This window comes from Leguminivora glycinivorella, chromosome 8 (genome assembly GCF_023078275.1).
Source record: "Leguminivora glycinivorella isolate SPB_JAAS2020 chromosome 8, LegGlyc_1.1, whole genome shotgun sequence".
In the NCBI taxonomy this organism is placed as follows: domain Eukaryota; kingdom Metazoa; phylum Arthropoda; class Insecta; order Lepidoptera; family Tortricidae; genus Leguminivora; species Leguminivora glycinivorella.
In genome coordinates this window covers 10812638-10833300 of record NC_062978.1, presented here as the reverse complement: position 1 = coordinate 10833300, position 20663 = coordinate 10812638, and the positions used below count along the sequence as shown (strand labels likewise).

Below are 20663 nucleotides of genomic sequence, written 5' to 3'. Positions count from 1 at the left end.
CTTATGGGTAAGAAATTAGGTGTTTGGGAGTGCTGGCGGCTAACTTCGACTCTATACAATGATTTTTTTAACTTTTCATGACGTTTACTGTATCAAATCTAAGGCCGGTCTTACGCAGTCTTAACATCACTCTGAAAGATTCATTTTTTTGGCAGGAAAACCTTATTCAGAATATGCCTTTCCATAAATCGTTCCGCAAATTTTATAATATCGAATCTTATGCTGGCACAATGTTAAATGAGCAAAATAATCTTCTAAATTAAGAGTATTTCCGTAGATTTTTGTTTGCATAATATTTAGGCAGTAAAAAGTTGTCCATCTTCTTCCTATTTCTGTTTTGATAATGAGTCTTGTGTGTTGGGGATGCAAGATACCTAACACTCCTCCTCGCTTCGCTCGTCGTCGTACCTAACGGTGCCTCTTGGACTGTATTTCATTTCCTTTTTGCTATCGTTGTTTTGTTCATACAAAGTACCTAAGAATTATGCCATAGCAAATTTGGTAGGACTTATAATATATTCTACTAAAAAAATAATCTAACCCTAACCCACTTTTCTGCTAGCAGAAAATAATTCTGCTCTTGTATCTCTAATATTTATACTATACGATTATGACGGTATTTTTTTTTAAATACCATGTCGGTGGTAAACAAGCATACGATCGGCCTGATGGAAAGTGGTCACCGTAACCTATGGACGCTTGCAACTCAAGGGGTATCATATGCGCGTTACCGACCCATTAGAAGGTTATACACTCCTTGTTGCTGTGTACTTATTATAAAATGATATGTTACGCGTTCCCTTATAGAGATATTTAAACACTACTCGTGGTTTACGGGTCGCAAATACGATGTTTGAATAGAATAGATTAAACATATATTCGTGAACACAGGCAAGACAAAATACACATAATTACAACAAGACAGAAAGGAATGAAGTGCCACGAAATGGCCTCACCTCAGCGTGTTGCTGGTGACTTCCAGCGCTGATCGTCCGATGAGACCATCGGTACGTAGCTAGTAGCTAGGTAGCTACCATCAACCCGTTTTCATAAAAAAAACGATTTTATATGTGTTTTTAAAAAAACATACTTCCCATTAATTTTTTTAGTTGCCTCCGCAATTTAAATACTACTTTAAACGATGAGCTAAGTATAATTATTTAGGTGCTAACATCTATATGACTACAAATATTAAAAATCTTACGCTTTACAATACTAGGTGCCAATTATTATTTTAGTCGCCAAAGTATTGTTTAATGTTCCTCGGAAATATTTTTGTCGCTTGAAATTTGCTGCCGTTTTTTCAATAATAATGATGCTTAATATTTGAGGCTCATATTTTTTTTTTTGTCGCCACAATATTAAAACACAGCCAAATTATATTATTGTTTGCCCGACTTAACTTCCCGTTTAATATTTTAGTTGCCCGGTTAATTATATGCCATAACATAATCCAACATTTGAAAGTATTTATCACCAAAACCCCAAAGAAAGGCGGTTTTTTTTCTTAAAAATTATTTTTTTTAATAAAGGCAAACTATTTATAAACATCTTACATTACAGCCCGTGCCTTGCGCGCGATCTTGACCGAAACTTAAAAACAATCGTTTATTACCAAAATTATAATAGCCATTACCATACCACCCCAGCCGTGACTTGCGAGCTAACTATTTAATTACACAACAATGTTACACTATCTTATAAAAGGCCAATCAATAGAAGGATACTATAGTCGGTTGCGTCGTTAGTGAATAAGGGCTATAGATGTCATTGTCGCATCAAAATAAATGGTTCATTAGTTAAACTCGCGCGCACCGCCGCTGCGATCACTGTTGATACCGACATCGCCATGGCCGCTCGCGGGAGCGTGCTTGTAGCACTAATTTTAATCGTAACTATAACCTGCGCGCGCGACTGCATAGAACTTACCCTACCCGAGTTTAACGACAGTATTCTGAACAGGACGTTTTTCAATGTCAAGCGACAAGTTGATAGTGTGGGGGTACTGGATCTGTGGGATCGGTTCCCGAGGGTTGTGGTGCCCACCAATGGAACAAGCGAATTCTGCCGCAGGGACAGCCAACTGTACCTAGAGGGCTTGGAGCGCCTGGAATTATGGGCTTTGAAAAGTACGTCAATTTTTATTATTTTTTGAGTGAAGTTAAAAATGCTGATTGTGAGAATAATCTTAAACAATGCATCTAAAAGATAATTTCATGCTTCAGTCAAATGGGCCAAGGTATCTAACATAAAACCTCTTGTGAAATTAAAAGAGTACCAAACTAATTGATACATTGATGGAATCCGCATTGTTGACAAATTAGCAGTGATAATCTCTATATCAATTTACATTCTCATAATGTTGGGTATTCCATTCATTGATAACACTAGTTGTCAACTTTACTTCTAAACTACCCCATTAATTTATTTTTCTTTAGTAGGTATAACAACAATTCAAGATAATAAGGGTAGTTTTTGTTATTTAATTTCTGGTGCAGATATACGTAGTACATACCTACTTGCATCATTATATGAGCTATTATGTTTCCTAAAACTTTTCGAACCATATAAATAATAGGTAATCGCATTATTTTAACATAAATCTGACAACATTGTACAGAAGTGGGTGTAACAAACGATATGTTTGATCTTCGTTTCTCCCCGGATCTTTAAGTACGAAAATTTACATGTCATTAGATCATAGGATATTAATTACAGCCTTTGTACTTGGCTACTTAAGTAATGAGAGTGGAGGTATTTTCTTGTATTATAGGTATGGTCTATGGTGTATCTAATTGGCCATGATAAATCTAACATAGTTAATTAAATAATAAGTCCTAAAAAAACACAATGGTAGTAAACAATAGGTATTTCCTGCATTTGCAATTACATCTGCAATTTATGCAATACATTTAATGTATTTTTAATTAATTAATAGGACCTTGTCTGCCTGTGTGTCTCTCTGTCTATTTCGTCTACACGCAACCTCCTGAGTCCTGTAAGCATTTAGACATTAGACATAGGTAGACATAGAAAGGCTTTATTTAATATCAAATCAACAATGTTAAAATTAAAATAAATGGAACAACAACTTGATATTAAATTGTTTTGTTATTGAATATAGTACTTTTGGTTACTCAATAAAAGTTCAAATTTATTGGAATACATATGTACAAAAAATTAGTTGTCAAAGCGGACCCAGGCTCCCATGAGACGTGGCAAATGCCGGGATATCGCAAGGAGGATGATGATGATGTACAAAAAATTGAGTGAGGGGGAGATTGAGGAGGTAAAATTGATGAACCGATTTATATGACAATGTAGTAGGGACGGAGTCAGGTTGAAACCAGGTGAAGACAATAAATACCTATGTATAAAAAATCATGATAAGTATTTTGATGGGCACCTTTGCACCCGGTACAGCCCGCGGAGGTCTTTTTGATTAGTTTATATATTTTAATTTAGTTTTATTTAATTTTTTTAAGGTACTTTAGTTTTAATTTATATATTTTATATGTTTAAGATTGTACATACTAGTAACTTTTTATTTATTGAATAAATTTCTTTGTCAGTATTTTATAATCATTATGAACATAATCATCTTCACAACGGCCTCTCTTTCCGAGGCTAAGTGCGGAAACCAGCCATGTGAACATCATGAGATTCATGAGACAGCATAGATGGAGTCGTGATAGAAAGGTACGACGACAAAAAAGGGTAGCATATGGTTCAAAATTAGGGGGGACGCACTTTTTTTACCTTTAGGAATTATTTCAAAACATTAATATTATCAAAAAACGATCTTAGTAAACCCTTATTCATATTTTAATACCTATCCAAAAATTATCACACGTTTTGGAATCAACATATCAGCCTCCGCTTTAGGTTGAAATTTTGAAAACATCTTTTACAAACCTAAAAATTTTTGCAACTTGTTGGCGTGATTTATAAATTGGTACCAAATATCAGCTTTCTAGTGCTAACGTTACTGAGATTATCCGCGGACGGACGGACGGACGGACGGACGGACGGAAACGGACGGACAAAACATTGCGAAACTATAGGGTTCAAGAATCGGAACCAAAAATTGATAAGTATTCATGGGCACATTCACCAAAACAGCCCGCGGAAATACTTTTTGATTAGTTTATATTTTTAATTTAGTTTTATCGCAAATTTTTGGTAGTTTCTTTTAATAATTTGTATCAATAATTTGTTTATTGTACATACTAGTAAAAAACATTTTTATATAAAAGTTGAATTTCTTTGTCAGTATTTTATAGATCATTATGAACATAATCATCTTCAAACAAAATGCTTTCCGAGGCTAAAGATGCGATTTAAAAGCTGAAACATCATGAGATTCATGAGACAGCATAGATGGAGTTGTGACAGAAAGGTACGACGACAAAAGTGTTTTTACCCTAATACATATCTGAATGAGTCCCAACTGCGAGAGACACAAATAATACACAGACCAAACAATTATTTTAATTATAATGCCTTAGAGCAGACTTAAGACGATACAGGAGGGGTTAATTCTCCATACAAACGCTCTCGACTATTTCCTCCCTGGATTTTGAAGACAGAGCACTGATTTTTCAACACACATTATTATTATTTTTATCTGTGTCGGACCGTTTTGCTTTTTTTTTATATTCTTATTTTTAAGACACTAGAGCCTATCAAAAATTTCCAAAAAGGGCCTTATTGATTATGGCGCAAAAAAAGGTGTGTTATTCAAATTTGATAACAATTGGCCAAAAAAACTAAACGGTCCGACACAGATAATGTCATTGTTATTCTGATTCTCAAATTTCGTTACGATTGATTAAGTTTTGAAGGAGGAAACAGTCGAGAGCGGAACCTCGATTTTAATGATTCGCAGTATCTTTTAACTGAGTTGTTCTGAATGGTAATTTTTTTTTTATTAATCTAGTTAATAACACTAGTATATTAAACTAGGATTCCGAAAATGAAAGGGGGCTCCTTTCCATTTTAGCATTTTCGCTCCTGTAGCGTCTTAAAGTATTCAAAATAGAAAATATCCCTTTAGGTTTTTTTTTACCCGTGTCGTTCTAATTTTAAAACTACTTGTGAATGAAATAAAACTTTTCTCAAACATGCAATGAAATATTGTCTTTACGTTCCTTAAAATGGGCTGGGAAATATCGGTTTTTGGGCGCAACAACTCGAGAGGACTGTAAAGGGATTTCATATTATTTTTCAGGCCTAGGCCTGCAAAGTAACTTTTTTTTATAAAATATTGTCCTTTAGAGCATTTTTTTTTATTTCATTGTATGTTTGAGAAAAGCACTATACATGCCTCGGCGTGAAAACGGATTCCCGGCCTCATATCCCTATCCGTATATCGCACGCTCACTCGGCCGTATATCCCACTTTCCCGGCCGGAAATCCTCATTTTCCCGGCCTCTGATGTAATGTACTATTGGCGGAAGGGAAACAAGCCTTCTGAGAACTCTGAAGACTAAGGTTTTTTTTTAACTTACCTTACACAGCCTAGCCCCAAACTAAGCAAAGCAAAGTTTGTACTATGGGTGCTAGGCGACGATATACATACTTATATTGATAAATATATACTTATATAGGTACATAGAAAACATCAATGACTCGGGAACAAATATCTGTGCTCATCACACAAATAAATGCCCTTATCGGGATTCGAACCCGGGTCCGCGGCTTAGCAGGCAGGGTCACTAACAACTACGACAGACCGGCCGTCATTTTGGCGCTACTGTTGGCATGTTGTGTGTAAAAGTGTAAACCCAGCCTAGCCAAAGTGACAATCGTTCACACTTCACACTCGGTAACAAAACTCAACTGGCTCTGTCCAATACCAAAGAGCGATAGAGAGAGATACACTACGAAACGTGGATTATATTAAGGGTTAATATGGCTAACTGCTGATTCTAAACAGATCAATACTGGCGACAAGCATAATTAATATCAACGCCGTTATCCCAAAAATACGGTTAAAGTATTGTGTTCCAACGATATTTATTTCAAAGTCATGCTGGCCTTTTAACATTGGCCTACTCATACAATGTAGACGAACAAAACGTTCATGTTTGTACACGGTCCTACAGCGTGTAAAGTCTAATACGGGCAAATCTCTTAACGGTGGTGAGTATAGGACATAAGAATTAGATAACGTTTCCTTAAAATTGAAATAATTTTACCTATAAAAAAAAATCGGACCGCAATGTAATGCAAACATACTTAGACCAGGTACAGTCAACCAATTGGAACCCTAGGCTACTCTTAGAACCATGACGTAAGAGATTTCTTACAATCTGATTTGTAACGTCACTATGACATAGTTCTACAGTGGCCTGGGGTTCTAATTGGTTGACTGTACGTTAAACGTACGTTGACAATTATCATTGACTGTCATCGCAACCATGTTTACAGTACATTGCTGCTGAGAAATTTTTCAAAAAATAATAATGGGATGAAAATTAAGTCAAAAACACCTCTTAATTAATAACAACACCAATGAATTATATACGTATGGTTTAATTTATCGCCCGTTAAAATTTTACACACTGTGAACACCTTATTCAGTTATTTAATTTTACCTATGTATTAAATAATAATACACATAGATGATAGGCTACCCGTGTTAATATGCTGATGAGTTGTAAATGTATGCAATAGGTTGAATGACATTATGTTACCTAATTGCAAAATTAATGCATACGTAAATAATGCCCATACAATATCTATGCAGAACGCTTGCGCGTAATTGTAGCATTTTTTTTATAAAAGAAAAAACTGACTGACTGACTGACTGACATCAACGCACAACCGAAACCGCTGGTCCTACAGATTCCAAATTTGGCACGTAGGTTCCTTAGAAGGTGTAGAGGAGTACTAAGAAGGGATTTGTCAAAATTCACCTCCTAAAGGGGTAAAATGGGGGTCCAAAGTTTGTATGGGAAAACAAGATTAGATTAGTACGCAGGCGAAGCCGCGGGAAAAATATAGTACTTATATAGACAACATCCATGACTCGGGAACAAAATATCTGTGCTCATCACACAAGTAAATGCCCTTACCGGGATTCGAACCCAAGACCGCGTCTTAGCAGTCAGGGTCACTACCGATTGAGCCAGACCGGTCGTCGTTAAGTCTAATGAAAATAACCGTGAATCATTCAAAACTCTTAATTATTCTCTTCTTGATCTCTCTGTTTGGCCTAAAGATTTGCTACTACCTAGGTACTGTTAAACCTTTTTACTATTTTATACTATTTGTATTTCGAACACTCTAACATGTTTTTTATATCTGTCATATTATCTTCCTTCACTTCTCTTCCTAAACCAGAACGATGTGGTCGTGTTATTTTCTGTAAAATAAATTATATTCCTTTTCACCTCTGCTTTTTCCTCTAATATTTAGAGGTACTGGTATAGAATATCTTCTGGCATGCCAGACTGATATTCACACATGACTTAAATTTGTCTTTTGTACAATTTGACCAAAGTGGTGGAAAATTTCGCTGGCTTGGTTGAAGTCTTGGTAGCTCAGTTGGCAGAGCGCTGGAGTACCGATTCAGAGGCCGTGAGTTGGTCTCACCCAAGGCCATTTGCCACTTTTAAATTAATTTTAGCCTAGTTCCATCAATGTTTTAATAATAAATAAATAATAATGTGAATCGCCCATTGGTTTTACCAGTTCCGCTCGGTGTACCCCTTACATTTCAATAAATATTATAGGGTCCGGACATTCTTACAAATAATTAATAAATATTATAGGACATTCTTACACAGATTGACTGAGGGTCACGGTAAGCTCAAGAAGGCTTGTATTGTGGGTACTCGGACAACGATATATATAATATATAAATATATATATATATACATAGAAAACATCCATGACTCAGGAACAAATATCTGTGCTCATCACACAAATAAATGCCCTTACCGGGATTCAGGTAGGGTCACTACCGACTGCGCCAGTCCGGTCGTCACCATGTTTATATCGTCATCTGAAATAATTCAATAAACAAATAAGTTAATTTATAAATCTTACAGAGCAACTTACAATATAGGATCAGGCTCGAAAATCACGATTAAAATTATCTGTTTCATAATTGGCTATTTCGGCTGACTTTTTTTTCAATTTTCAATTACAGAATTTTTGCAAAGCTTTTAAGATTAATTTAATCATCTTATTCAAGTAGCAGTGTGACGTATTATTCATTTTAATTGAACCAAATTGAATTTAGCACCTATACCGCGTGATTAGTAAATTAGTTTGCATATTTGTGACAGCTTTCTCTAAAAAATAATCCTGTTTTACAATATTTTATTTACTTTTCCCTTCATTTCTATTGATCAAGGTACAACATAAATGCACGAATACACTAATTAGGATGTGTTATTTGGCTGCGGTTATTTTGGTATGTTAAAAATTGAGACAAAAAATACAAGTATATTGTACATAAATAAATAAATTAACTTCGACACCTAAAACTACATCTAAAATAAATAAAAAACATTTAAATGTAGTAAAATCATTTTAATTAAAATTTTACTAATTACTTAACTTACTAAAACTAACTGAAATCTATTCAAAAAACTCGTCCCAGGCCGTTCCAGATGCAAAGGTGCCCAACACGCTCGAAGCGTTCCCACGCTGAATTGGGACAGACAACCTCTGCATCAGAAAACCTGGTACGAGGGTCTCTTCCTGAGCCGCCGCCCCAATTCGGCCAAGAAGACTACCTATTAAATGCATTGATATTCTTTAAACATACTACTTACGTAGATTAGCATTTTATTTTACAGATCATTTGAAAAAAGTTGTTGGATTTATTTACTAATTTTTAGGGTTCCGTAGTCAACTAGGAACCCTTATAGTTTCGCCATGTCTGTCTGTCCGTCCGTCCGTCCGTCCGTCCGTCCGTCCGTCCGCGGATAATCTCAGTAACCGTTAGCACTAGAAAGCTGAAATTTGGTACCAATATGTATATCAATCACGCCAACAAAGTGCAAAAATAAAAAATGGAAAAAAATGTTTTATTAGGGTACCCCCTACATGTAAAGTGGGGGCTGATATTTTTTTTCATTCCAACCCCAACGTGTGATATATTGTTGGATAGGTATTTAAAAATGAGTAAGGGTTTACTAAGATCGTTTTTTGATAATATTAATATTCTCGGAAATAATCGCTCCTAAAAGAAAATAAAGTGCGTCCCCCCCCCTCTAACTTTTGAACCATAAGTTTAAAAAATATGAAAAAAATCACAAAAGTAGAACTTTATAAAGACTTTCTAGGAAAATTGTTTTGAACTTGATAGGTTCAGTACTTTTTGAGAAAAATACGGAAAACTACGGAACCCTACACTGAGCGTGGCCCGACACGCTCTTGGCCGGTTTTATTTATTAGTATACGAGTAGGTAGTTAGTTACATAACACTATTTTAATTCCCAAAAATGTATGTACTTCTTAAGGAAATGTGTAGTGTGAGTAGTGTCCTAATATAACACATTAAGGAATTCCCTTGGTGCAGCAAAAAAATATTATGATTGTGTGCGCATTGCATACAAATTTTTGTTTTTAATGAAATCATTCAAATCTAACATTACAAGCACGCACGTTTCATGAATACAAGGATGTAAACAAAATGAATCTGGATTGCAATCAGTAGGTACAAGCTTCTTTAGAATACCCTGTATTTACCTACATACTTATTTTGAATTCTTTTTCTTTTTTTTTTTTAAATACTTGTTAGTCTTGTGACTTTTTCATTATAGAAACCAGGGAGAAACAAAATATTATTGGACAAAAAAAAATTCAAGAAAATATTAGTAGAAAAAAATAAAAAAGGTCCATCAGGATTTGAACCCGGGACCTCTTGCTCCGTAGGCGGGGTCACTACCGAGAAGGCTAAGAGATTGTCAAACCCTTATGCAGCAGCGATTGCAGCGCCACCTATTTATGATTTTATATATGCACATCTGATACTTAAAGCTTTCGCTCCTTATATTTCTAATCTCCATAATAGAAACTGTTTGATTTAGTCATTAGCTGGCCTAGCTGAAATGAAAATCGTTGACGCTAGACGCCGACTTGTACAGGACTACAAAGAGATGTATCCACGTTTTCACCTTATTACAATGCAATAAGGTGAAAAAGTGGATACATCTCTTTGTAGTCGACTGTACTAATATGTATTCTGTGACGCTGACCGAAACGCAGTCTGACTCTGTCGCGCCAATACGGAAGAGCGATAGAGATAGATAGCTACGATAACGATATTATCGTAAGCGTTTGTGCCTTTGGCTATGGCTGCAATAATTTACAGGGTGAATAGGTACCTATAAATACCATACAGAGCAACTTTTAGTATGAAAATATTACCTAAAAAAATGTGGGTGTGTAATGATTGGTATAACTTTTTTTGTTATAATAACATTTGATATTACAACATTTCGTATATATTTAACGGATTTAATCACTCATTTGACATAATTAACATTTGGTATAACCACAAAATATCTACTTTTATTTTGTATAATCATTATTTCGTATAATAATTATTTATAATAACCGTTATATGGTATAACTATCTATTGATATACGACTAGTATAATATAACTAGCAAACAGTATAAAACATTTCATGAATTAATTTTATTCTTTTTTGAAGGGATCACAGTTCTAACCTAACCTAACCTACTTTTCTGATAGCAGTACATATGTTTAAGGGTCACAGTTCTAACCTAACCTAACCTATTTTTCTGGTAGCAGCGCGTTGTGTGTAGGGGTCACAGTTCTAACTTATCTACTTTTCCGGTAAATGGTGATGGATCTAATTTATTGTACAATTGTTTTTTATTCTAACTGTGCTTTAGAAAGAATTTGTATTATACAATTTATTTATTATCGGAAATAAGCATTATACTCAAAGTATGTTATAATAAATGTTATTCGAAAAAATGATCATTATATTAAATAAGAATTATACAATTTGTTAGTATATTATTTGTTGTTATATGATTCAATAATTATATCAAATGATCGTTATAACGACTAAAAATATATCAAAAAAAGTTATATCGATCGATACGCACCCAAAAAATGTTTATTCCATACAGATGTCAATCTTTTTTTTTGACAAACGATCTATGTGTACCTGGCTCATGGCCACAGACTTACTGAAGCGAAGGCCTACCAGCAGCGGCTGGTCCATACAAGCCGATTCCCACCGGCTTGCCTAAAATTGATTACTAGTAAAGTACCTAATGTTAAGGTAGGTTTCTTTTTGCTCAGTGTTGCCTAGCAGAAATTTTCACCAGCCGCCACTGAGGCCTACGATGGAGCTCAGCCGCCAGTCTTATCAAGGTGCCTCCCCCTCAGTTCCGTATGTCACTCGTAGGCATTAGGCATCTAGTAATTAGTCAATACCTACCTCCAGGCTGAACCAGTATTGTGGCTGCAAAAGTAGTCTAGTTCACTTTACTCCAAATAAAAACAAAACAAGGACAAGGTTCTGATTCAACATTAATGAAGTTTTTTCCACGTAATTGATATGAGCGTGCAATGTTGCTCCTGATCAGGTCTATTATTAAGATGTAATTAATTACACTTAAGTACTTTAAGTGCTCAATAAAATTGTAGTTTTTTCCTACTTATCAGGACTAACATAGTATGGTAAAGTTTATAAAGCCGTGCCTGATAAGCAGCGAGTTTCGACTTCAACTTTTAGGGTTCCGTAGTCAACTAGGAACCCTTATAGTTTCGCCATGTCTGTCTGTCCGTCCGTCCGTCCGTCCGCGGATAATCTCAGTAACCGTTAGCACTAGAAAGCTGAAATTTGGTACAGATATGTATATCAATTACGCCGATAAAGTGCAAAAATAAAAAAATGTTTTGTTAGGGTTTTATGAAAAAAAATATCAGTCCCCACTTTACATGTAGGGGGATGTAAAGTGGGGACTGATATTTTTTTTCATTCCAACCCCAATGTGTGATATATTGTTGGATAGGTATTTCAAAATGAATAAGGGTTTACTAAAATCGTTTTTTGATAATATTAATATTTTCAGAAATAATCGCTCCGAAAGGAAAAAAAAGTGTGTCCCCCCCCCTCTAACTTTTGAAACATATCTTTAAAAATATGAAAAAAATCACAAAAGTAGAACTTTATAAAGACTTTCTAGGAAAATTGTTTTGAACTTGGTAGGTTCAATAGTTTTTGAGAAAAATACAGAAAACTACGGAACCCTACACTGAGCGTGACCCGACACGCCGGCCGGTTTTTTTTTATGAATAGATGTGGCACCATAATTTGTAATTAAGAATTTTTCAAAATTTCAGCCCCCCTAAACTCTTTAGTTATAAGCATAAGGAAAGTAATATGATTATTTTCAATATTTTTCCAGCTATCGATTTCAGCATCCTTCATATGGGTGAATCAACTTTTTCTTGTCTGTTATTCCCATGGTTACGGTCCCCTGAATCACGCTGGTTTTATCCATGTTTATATATTTAGTCCATGTTTGTAAGGAAAGGGCTTGGTAACACTAGAAAAATGCATAGTTTAAGTAGCATAATTTTGCATAAAACCAGCGTGACTCAGGGGACCGTAACCATGTCAATAACAAACAAGAAAAAGTTGATTCACCCAATTATTATTTATTTTTATTTTATTGTATTTATTTAGAACACATAATATTGCCCATTTATAGGGATGATAGGCTTTCAAATTTGTTTATTATTTACTTTCACATTAGTTCATTAAATTCCAACTACAATGTGTAATTAGAAAAATATCATAATTTAAGAATTTTTTTATCAACCCCTTTTTTTTAAAACATATAACACTTTTTACTTGTTTTGTCCTCAGAAACTCGTGGTCAAAATCTTTCGGGTTCCTTATATTATTTTCGGGTTCCTTAGACTATTACTTTTAATTTCGTAAGCAATTACTTTAATTTTTTCTTAATATATTTATGTCCCTACTTACATATATTTATTCTTACGGCTAGGTCTACAAAATATAGAATTGAAGCAAAAAGGAAAACCACGTACAAGTTCTCACAGTCTAAACAGCCCTTACCGTTACCGCTGGTGTGCGTAGCCGAATGCACAAACGCTCACGATAATATCTCTTTCGTAGCTATCTATCTCTATCGCTCTTGCATATTGGCGCGACAGAGCCAGACTGTTGACTGCAGTTCAGCGGCGTTTGGTGTCGCAGAAACGCCTTCAGCTATAGGGCCAGGGATCCAGTCTCAGTATTCAAAACACGCCTCCGAAGAGCGTACGCGCCAGGCATTCTACTTATCACTTTTTGAATGACATTTGACATAATGTTATTCAAAGGTCATTGACGTCGGGACTTTCTGTATCAACGTGCACTGGATTTTACGTCGCTAATATATTCTGTCTAGGCACACACTTTACACACATGTTTTAAAAAACATACTTTTGGGGGTTCACGATGCCGTTCGACAAGAAATTGCGATTTAAATACACAAGCCTTTATAAAAATAGCTTAAATAACCACATGCTCGTCTCTCTGTATATAGACGACCGGTCTGGCCTAGCGGGTAGTGACCCTGCCTGCTAAGCCGCGGTCCCGGGTTCGAATCCCGGTAAGGGCATTTATTTGTGTGATGAGCACAGATAATTATTCCTGGGTCATGGATGTTTTCTATGTATATATTATGTATTTGTATATATATCGTTGTCTGAGTACCCACAATACAAGCCTTACAAGCTTACCGTGGGGTTCAGTCAATCTGTGTAAAAAAAATGTCCTATAATATTTATTTATTTATTACATACAGTATATATGTATAAGCAGCTATCGTAGACTATTGTCATCCACCACGCCAATAAGTGGTTTAAAGTTTGACTCGTCAAAAATAAGCTCTAAATACGATACGGACTAACGTTATTCGAATAAAAAAAAACATTTTACACTGACAAATCCGGTCACTATCGTATCTAGAGTAAATTTTTGGATTATCTTAAAGTTTCAATTGAGCCTATTATCATTATCACGCATGTGTCAACGACTGCAATTGGTGTAAATAATAAATATCAATTTGCGGTTATATACTGCATGTGTTTAGTGCAAAACTGCAAATAATCAATTAAAAACTGTTTGAGTAAGTAATAATTATTAGCATTGTACCATTACAACGCTCGTGCTGATACGCGCAATATTCGCTTTCGTAAACAATGATTTGACACTTGATGTTCAATCAAAATCTCATTAACATTAACGAACGACAAAGCTTGTCATAATTTTGAACGTTACTTATTAATATTCTCTTTGTGTACGATTTGTGCTGCCCTCAATCTATAGGTTACTAGATTTTGCCCGCGGCTGCGCTCGCGTTAGAAAGAGACAAAAAGTAGCCTATGTCACTCTCTATCCCTTCAACTATCTCCACTTAAAAAATCACGTCAATTCGTCGCTCCGTTTTGCCGTGAAAGACGGACAGACAAACAGATACACACTTTCCCATTTATAATATTAGTATGGTCGATCCGGCTTAAAATCTTATGGAGTCAAATTGAATTACTTCCTACGGCCGCCGCTAGCATGGAAGTTAGATATGTCCATAAGATTACTCTTATTTGTGACACTCAGGTGCCGTAGCCGAATGGCATTTCTGCGACGCGAAACGAAAACGAAACGCCGCGAAAGGTAGTCTGGCTCTGTCGCGCCAATACGCAAGAGCGATAGAGATAGATATCTACGAGGGTTTCGTTTCGTGAGCGTTTGTGCCATTCGGCTACGCATGCTGCTCCTACTCCTTCACTCACGCACTTGCACGCACGCTGCCAATACGTCAAAAATGTGCAGATACGGTATGGATCGAATGTGTCAAGAGTCAAAATGACGTTTCTTCAAATATACCAAAATCGCACTTTGACGTTTACGTATCCGACCGTATCTGGAGATCATTTTACAGGCGTATATAAAATCGAATCGAGCTAATTTTCAAATTATATGCAAAGATATATAGGTAATTGGTACTAGTAGACACAGTCCATATCTCGTTCTATTATTACGTGCTGTATGTATTGAATACGTAATAATAATCAAGCATGCAGTCAAAATAGTAAACGAATAATCCTATGCCTTACTAATTGACTAACTTGATTGAACTTGACCTCTAAAATGAAAAAAGTTTACTGCTCTCTCATTAATCCTCTAATTTCTCCGTGAATCTTTCTCACTTGATGGTCTCATCGGAAGATCAGCGCTGGAAGTCACCAGCAACACGCTGAGATGAGGCCATTTCGTGGCACTTCATTATTTTCTGTCTTGTTGTTATTATGTGTATTTTGTCTTGCCTGTGTTCACGAATAAATGTTTATTCTATTATATTCTATTTAATCTCGTGAAAAACCAACAACAGAATATCTATGTCAATTTCCTCTTCTCATCCCACTAATACTGCACCCAAAAATACTGTCAATTACGTACAACCAAGAGCAATACCGTTAAATAGGTCAAACACATTATCTCCCGGCGAAGGGCTGTTTGCCTACTTTAATAAGATATATTCTCGGCGGAATCTGACGTGGATGCAAATGTTTAATCAAATAAGGTCGGAAGGGCTTTTCCCGAATTACGCCGCTTTTTGGATAAAACTCGGCCTAACAAGCACGATAACAGGGCCTGAGATGAGGATTTTGTAACAATTGTAATAATTAGGACGAGAATTTAAATAAATAAACAGCCTTACACAAAATTCAACTTGCCTTCGTTTTAAATTCTTGAAAACCTTAGGTAGGTTGCCAGTGTATCTAAAAATCTTCTAACTTTTACAGCATAAGCATATTTTAATTAAATATATGTAACAATGTATTTCTTATTCTTAAATATTAAACGAGGTGGCTCCTTTGGCGTAAATGTAAATTCTTTCTGGATGTCTACCAATAACTCTAATTGTAGGTAAAGATTTCCTTCCTACCTATATAACTAATTTATCCCCATTACTGATTTAGGTACATACTTATGGCTTTCGTAACGGCTCATGGGAACATGGGATCTGCTTTGACAACTAATCTCAAGATTTAGCGTAGTCACTAGTTTAATGAAAATGACCACGATCTGACCTTCCAACCCAAAGGGTAACTAGACCTAGTCCGGATTATTATTTGATTGGTTGTGAATTTGTCATTAAGTAGTCCGATTTCCTCACGATTAATATAAGGCAGATTTCAAGATAATCCAAATATCTATTCCTCTGTGTAATCTATAGGTAGGTAGGCAATTTTATACCTGGGTTGGGTATATCTGCAACATTTTGATTACATCAATAAAATGTAACAATTTTAAATGCTTAGAAGGAGAAAATGAGAGCGCATGCATGGGTTACGTCCCTGAAAACGCGAGCAAATGTAATCTTAAACAATAATGTAGCTTATAATCAAATCTTTATCTTGGTACTGTCGAGTTCACAAATGGATGCTGATAAGCAATAATGTGTCAACCCACAAAAACTAAAAAAATGAGATTTTAATGCCATGTTATAGCTGGATTTTTAAACTTCTATTTGCAAAAATGACCTTTTCATTTTGAAAATTTTCACTATCCCAAAAGTAAAAAAATAGGTTAACACAAATCCTTTATCGTGTGTTGCCTGTTTTGCATTAATGTGTCAAGAACCTTAACTTATTATAGTAATTGGCAGAAGACATATTTAAATTACAATAATGTGTTAAGAGGGTTGACTCAACGATTTTTTTACACTTGACTCATTCTTGCAAAACGCAAAAAATGACATAGTTACCCACTATGAGACTTGAATGATTATTGCAAAATGATATTTTATTCGTTGTTTTATGCTACGACCCGTGTTATAAAACATAAGTCATTATTGTTAAATTATATTCGGGTCATAAATTGTTCGTTTTTGGTGTAAGTACCATGACACTATATTGTAAAATATAACTGTTCATATTAATTTATGTTTGAATAAGTTATGACTTAGTCCATTAGTATATTTTTGCACATGAATGGTAAATTCAGTACGAAATTGAACATTTTAAGTCATGAATATACATATTCGTTATTATAATTTGCAAACATTTTTTACAAGTATGTTTTTATATAAAAATCTAATATAAGCTACTATTTTTTTATAATTACTAATTACATTAAGACGTGTTAATGTATGCATAAAAATATTGTTTGATTTTTGAATACTTACTGAATGGTAGTTTATTATTTTGTTAAAGATATTTTATGTTTTGTTCTTGTACAAGTCATGAGTTATTCATAATTTAAATGACTTAGTCTATTTCTTAGCGTAAAAAAATATTTTGTTGTATATTTTAGATAAGTAGTTTATTTTTTTTAAAGATGATTATTTGGTTTTTGTAACGATTTTTTGTTGAAAAAGCACAGATAATTTAAATATGTGTCTAGAAATGATCATTACTCTAATAGTTAATTTATAGTATTTTATTCAACAGGCGTTTAAAGGAGGTCAAGAAATATCAGTGGCGTACTTTCCACGAGTATTTTGGAGTCAGTTAAACACCATTGCATACAATACTTTTACAACGACCATGCATTTAGTTTTTAATAGTTTTTTTTAATAATTCTCGCGAAATTCACACTGTTTCCTGTATTGCAAAGGTTTGCACTGTCAGCTCAGCTGCCCAAAGCCTTCCCGCGCACACACGAGTATCGTTAATGCAATGCGTTGCCATGATTACAGAACCAAACAATGCGTTTTCAGTTTTTTCGATACGCACAATCCTGTAAATGACGAATAACAGTTCGGGAGTAGAAAAATCATTAAAAGGTTTGATTAATAAATAATGTATTGATTCCTACATACCTAATAACATAAGTGACCATGACTGATATGTTACTTAACACTTATAAAGTTAAAAATATGCACAGGTAGAGTATTTTACAACAACAATTTATGTGCTTTAACATGTTTATTTAAGACTCATAGATATTTTTAAACAATTAGCAAAAGTGGGTTAAGTATCATAACACAGTCTTGAAAAAGTTTGACGTCGTCGAACAATTCGCAATAAAAGAAAAGGGCATTATTTCGTCAAATTGAAGTTTGTTTTGAAATTAAGCTACAATAATCACTACTACTGAACGTATTATAGCTGAAAAACAAAACAATCTATATAAAAACATTTTTTTTTAAGAGAAACACAAAAAAATGAGAAAAAATCTTTAGACGCCATTTTCTCAAAATGGTTGGCGTGTGGGTTGACACATTGTTGCTTATCAGCATCCAAATATTTTTAACAGAACAATATTCCAAAGACGTATATAACACCTTATTGTCATTTTCATAGAGACAAACGTCTCAGTCTGCATCAAAAGTAGCGGATCAAACATCGCTCCAGAAGTAATAATCATTCTGTAACCGCTAAACAAAAAGAGATGCCGGCCTGCATACCTACTTCAACTATGACATTTTCAAATTATACTATGTTTATGTTTGACGTTGGGGACTGCGATAGCGTCCTGGCTGCTCCGCTGTCGGATGCCGCCATTGCGCTACTGCAGAAAATTAATTGTAAGACAATAAAATTGTACCTATGTTGATTTTTACGGAGCGACATTTTCACTTCGGTGACAAGTTTTTAAAGTGACAAGACATTTCTCACCGAGAAACTGTACAGATTTATTTAGAAAAGTTATTCATGATGTCAAATACTATAAGCGCATTGTTTCTTTTGCTACTACTGATGCTGACTTTACATGTACCTAATACTTATATTTCTATCAAATTGCCTTGTAAAGTTGTTTGCCGTACAATGAATACGGCTATATTTAAACGAGTAATTCACAGAATAAACCATTTAATTGTTATCTAGGCTGCATAGACATTGTCTACGTTACATAGACAAAGACATAGACATCCCATCCGATACCATCCCATATCGGATGTAGGATGATGTCAAAAGCAAAAGTCAAAAATCTAAGATGATGTCTTTAATAACTATAATTATTTATAAGATTACGGTCCTACATCCGATATCAGATCCCATAATATGCGCGTGAACTCTTCCGAGAGATCGGAAAGCACCTCAGGGAGAAAACAAAAGATAATTTCTGAGTCATGGCTTGTCCAACAGGTCTCCATCGCCATACAGCGGGGTAACGCTGCTAGCGTGATGGGGACCTTTGGACCCGGCATGGCACAGAACGGGTTCCTTTAGGTATCCTACCTTTTTTTATATATATGTAGTAATAATTGTTTTTTAATTTTATAATTGTATGGTACTTATTATAAGTAATTAACTATTTATAAATTTAGTAAGAATCCCTAAATAAAATATCTGTATATGAAAACGCACCGAGTCAGTGTGTCATTTCATTTCATTTCATTAATTTTGTATCTTTGTATGAGTATTAATCGCAATTCATAAATGACATAAACTATTTGTGTTAATGGAAAACCTATTTAGCTCGATTTGTAAGGAATTTCCGTCGAACTAAGACTTTCCGATCAATAGTAACTTTTTTCGCCTGTTATTTTTAAAAACCTTTAAAGAAATATAGAGCATCAATGACATTATGTTCTTTTTTTTTTAATTGACAACATACTGGTTATGCAGAAATGTAGGCATATCTTCTTATTTTTAAATTGCTGTGAGAAGCCACAGAATCTGATCTTCATTTGAGTCGATTTACAGACTGTCACTTTTCACTTTGTCATGTCAGTAAAGACCTATGAAGATAGGGCGTAAATACGCCACTGAAAAAGATTGACGTCCATGGAAAAATATAAATTGTTACTTTAAATGGTGCAATTATATCTAATAATGTGCAGTTGTGCAGCGAAAGTACACATCATAGTATTTAATGAAAAAGGCAATTACCTAGTGGCATACACACTAGCGTGTCCGTCAGGATCGCGTGAACGATGTCTGAATCGTCACAAAATTTGCACCAAATAACTGTACCTAAACTGTACTAAACTGTACCTATAGCGAAAAAAACTGTACCTCAAGCAATCACGCATTAAATAGATAGCTACATGGACACGCCATTCTGACGTCAGGTTGGCGCGCATAGCCGTGTATCGCCCGAACGTGTGGGAACTATGTTCTGGATCATATATCAATAAACTGTACCTAAACTGTACCTCATAAAACTGCCAAAAATAATATTTAAATCACACGTGATATCGGTCAAATCAACGACAAAAAATTTTACTGCTCATTATGTTATTATGTATGTTTTGCCTATCAATTTGCAACAGGCGCTTGTTTTCTCGTAATACATGACGTAATAAATGCACATAAATTATTCATTACTTCTGCCTTAGTGCGTTTTCACATTATCCGATCCGATATCGGATGTCGGACCGTTATCCCATACATTACAGGCATCATATTGGATTTTTTCTATTGAAATCCTTCCGACATCCGATATCGGATCGGATAATGTGAAAACGCACTTACCTACGCATTAAAAATAATAAGTATCGTCAAATGCTGCAACTTTGCTTACCCAGCCTTCTATTCAAAATAGGTGTCCAAATCGAAGCCTTGGGAAATAGGACAGTGACCTCCATTATTAATAGCTAATTATAAACGGTTTTTCAGCTATAAATCACTATTTCTGTACATATGTAAGTATGTATATCGTCGCTTAGCACCCATAGTACAAGCTTTGCT

General features: G+C 34.8%; 1 protein-coding gene across 1 annotated transcript in view; it reads left to right on the top strand.

The window, feature by feature from the left end:
• Nucleotides 1-1736: 1736 nt before the first annotated feature.
• The window catches only part of LOC125228868 (nose resistant to fluoxetine protein 6-like), a 53678-nt gene continuing 34751 nt past the window's right edge, over nucleotides 1737-20663 (top strand). Inside the window, exon 1 of the mRNA XM_048133562.1 lies at nucleotides 1737-2129. Coding sequence (XP_047989519.1) covers nucleotides 1850-2129 — 280 coding nt within the window. The 5' untranslated portion in view covers nucleotides 1737-1849. The remainder of the gene's footprint in view (nucleotides 2130-20663) is intronic.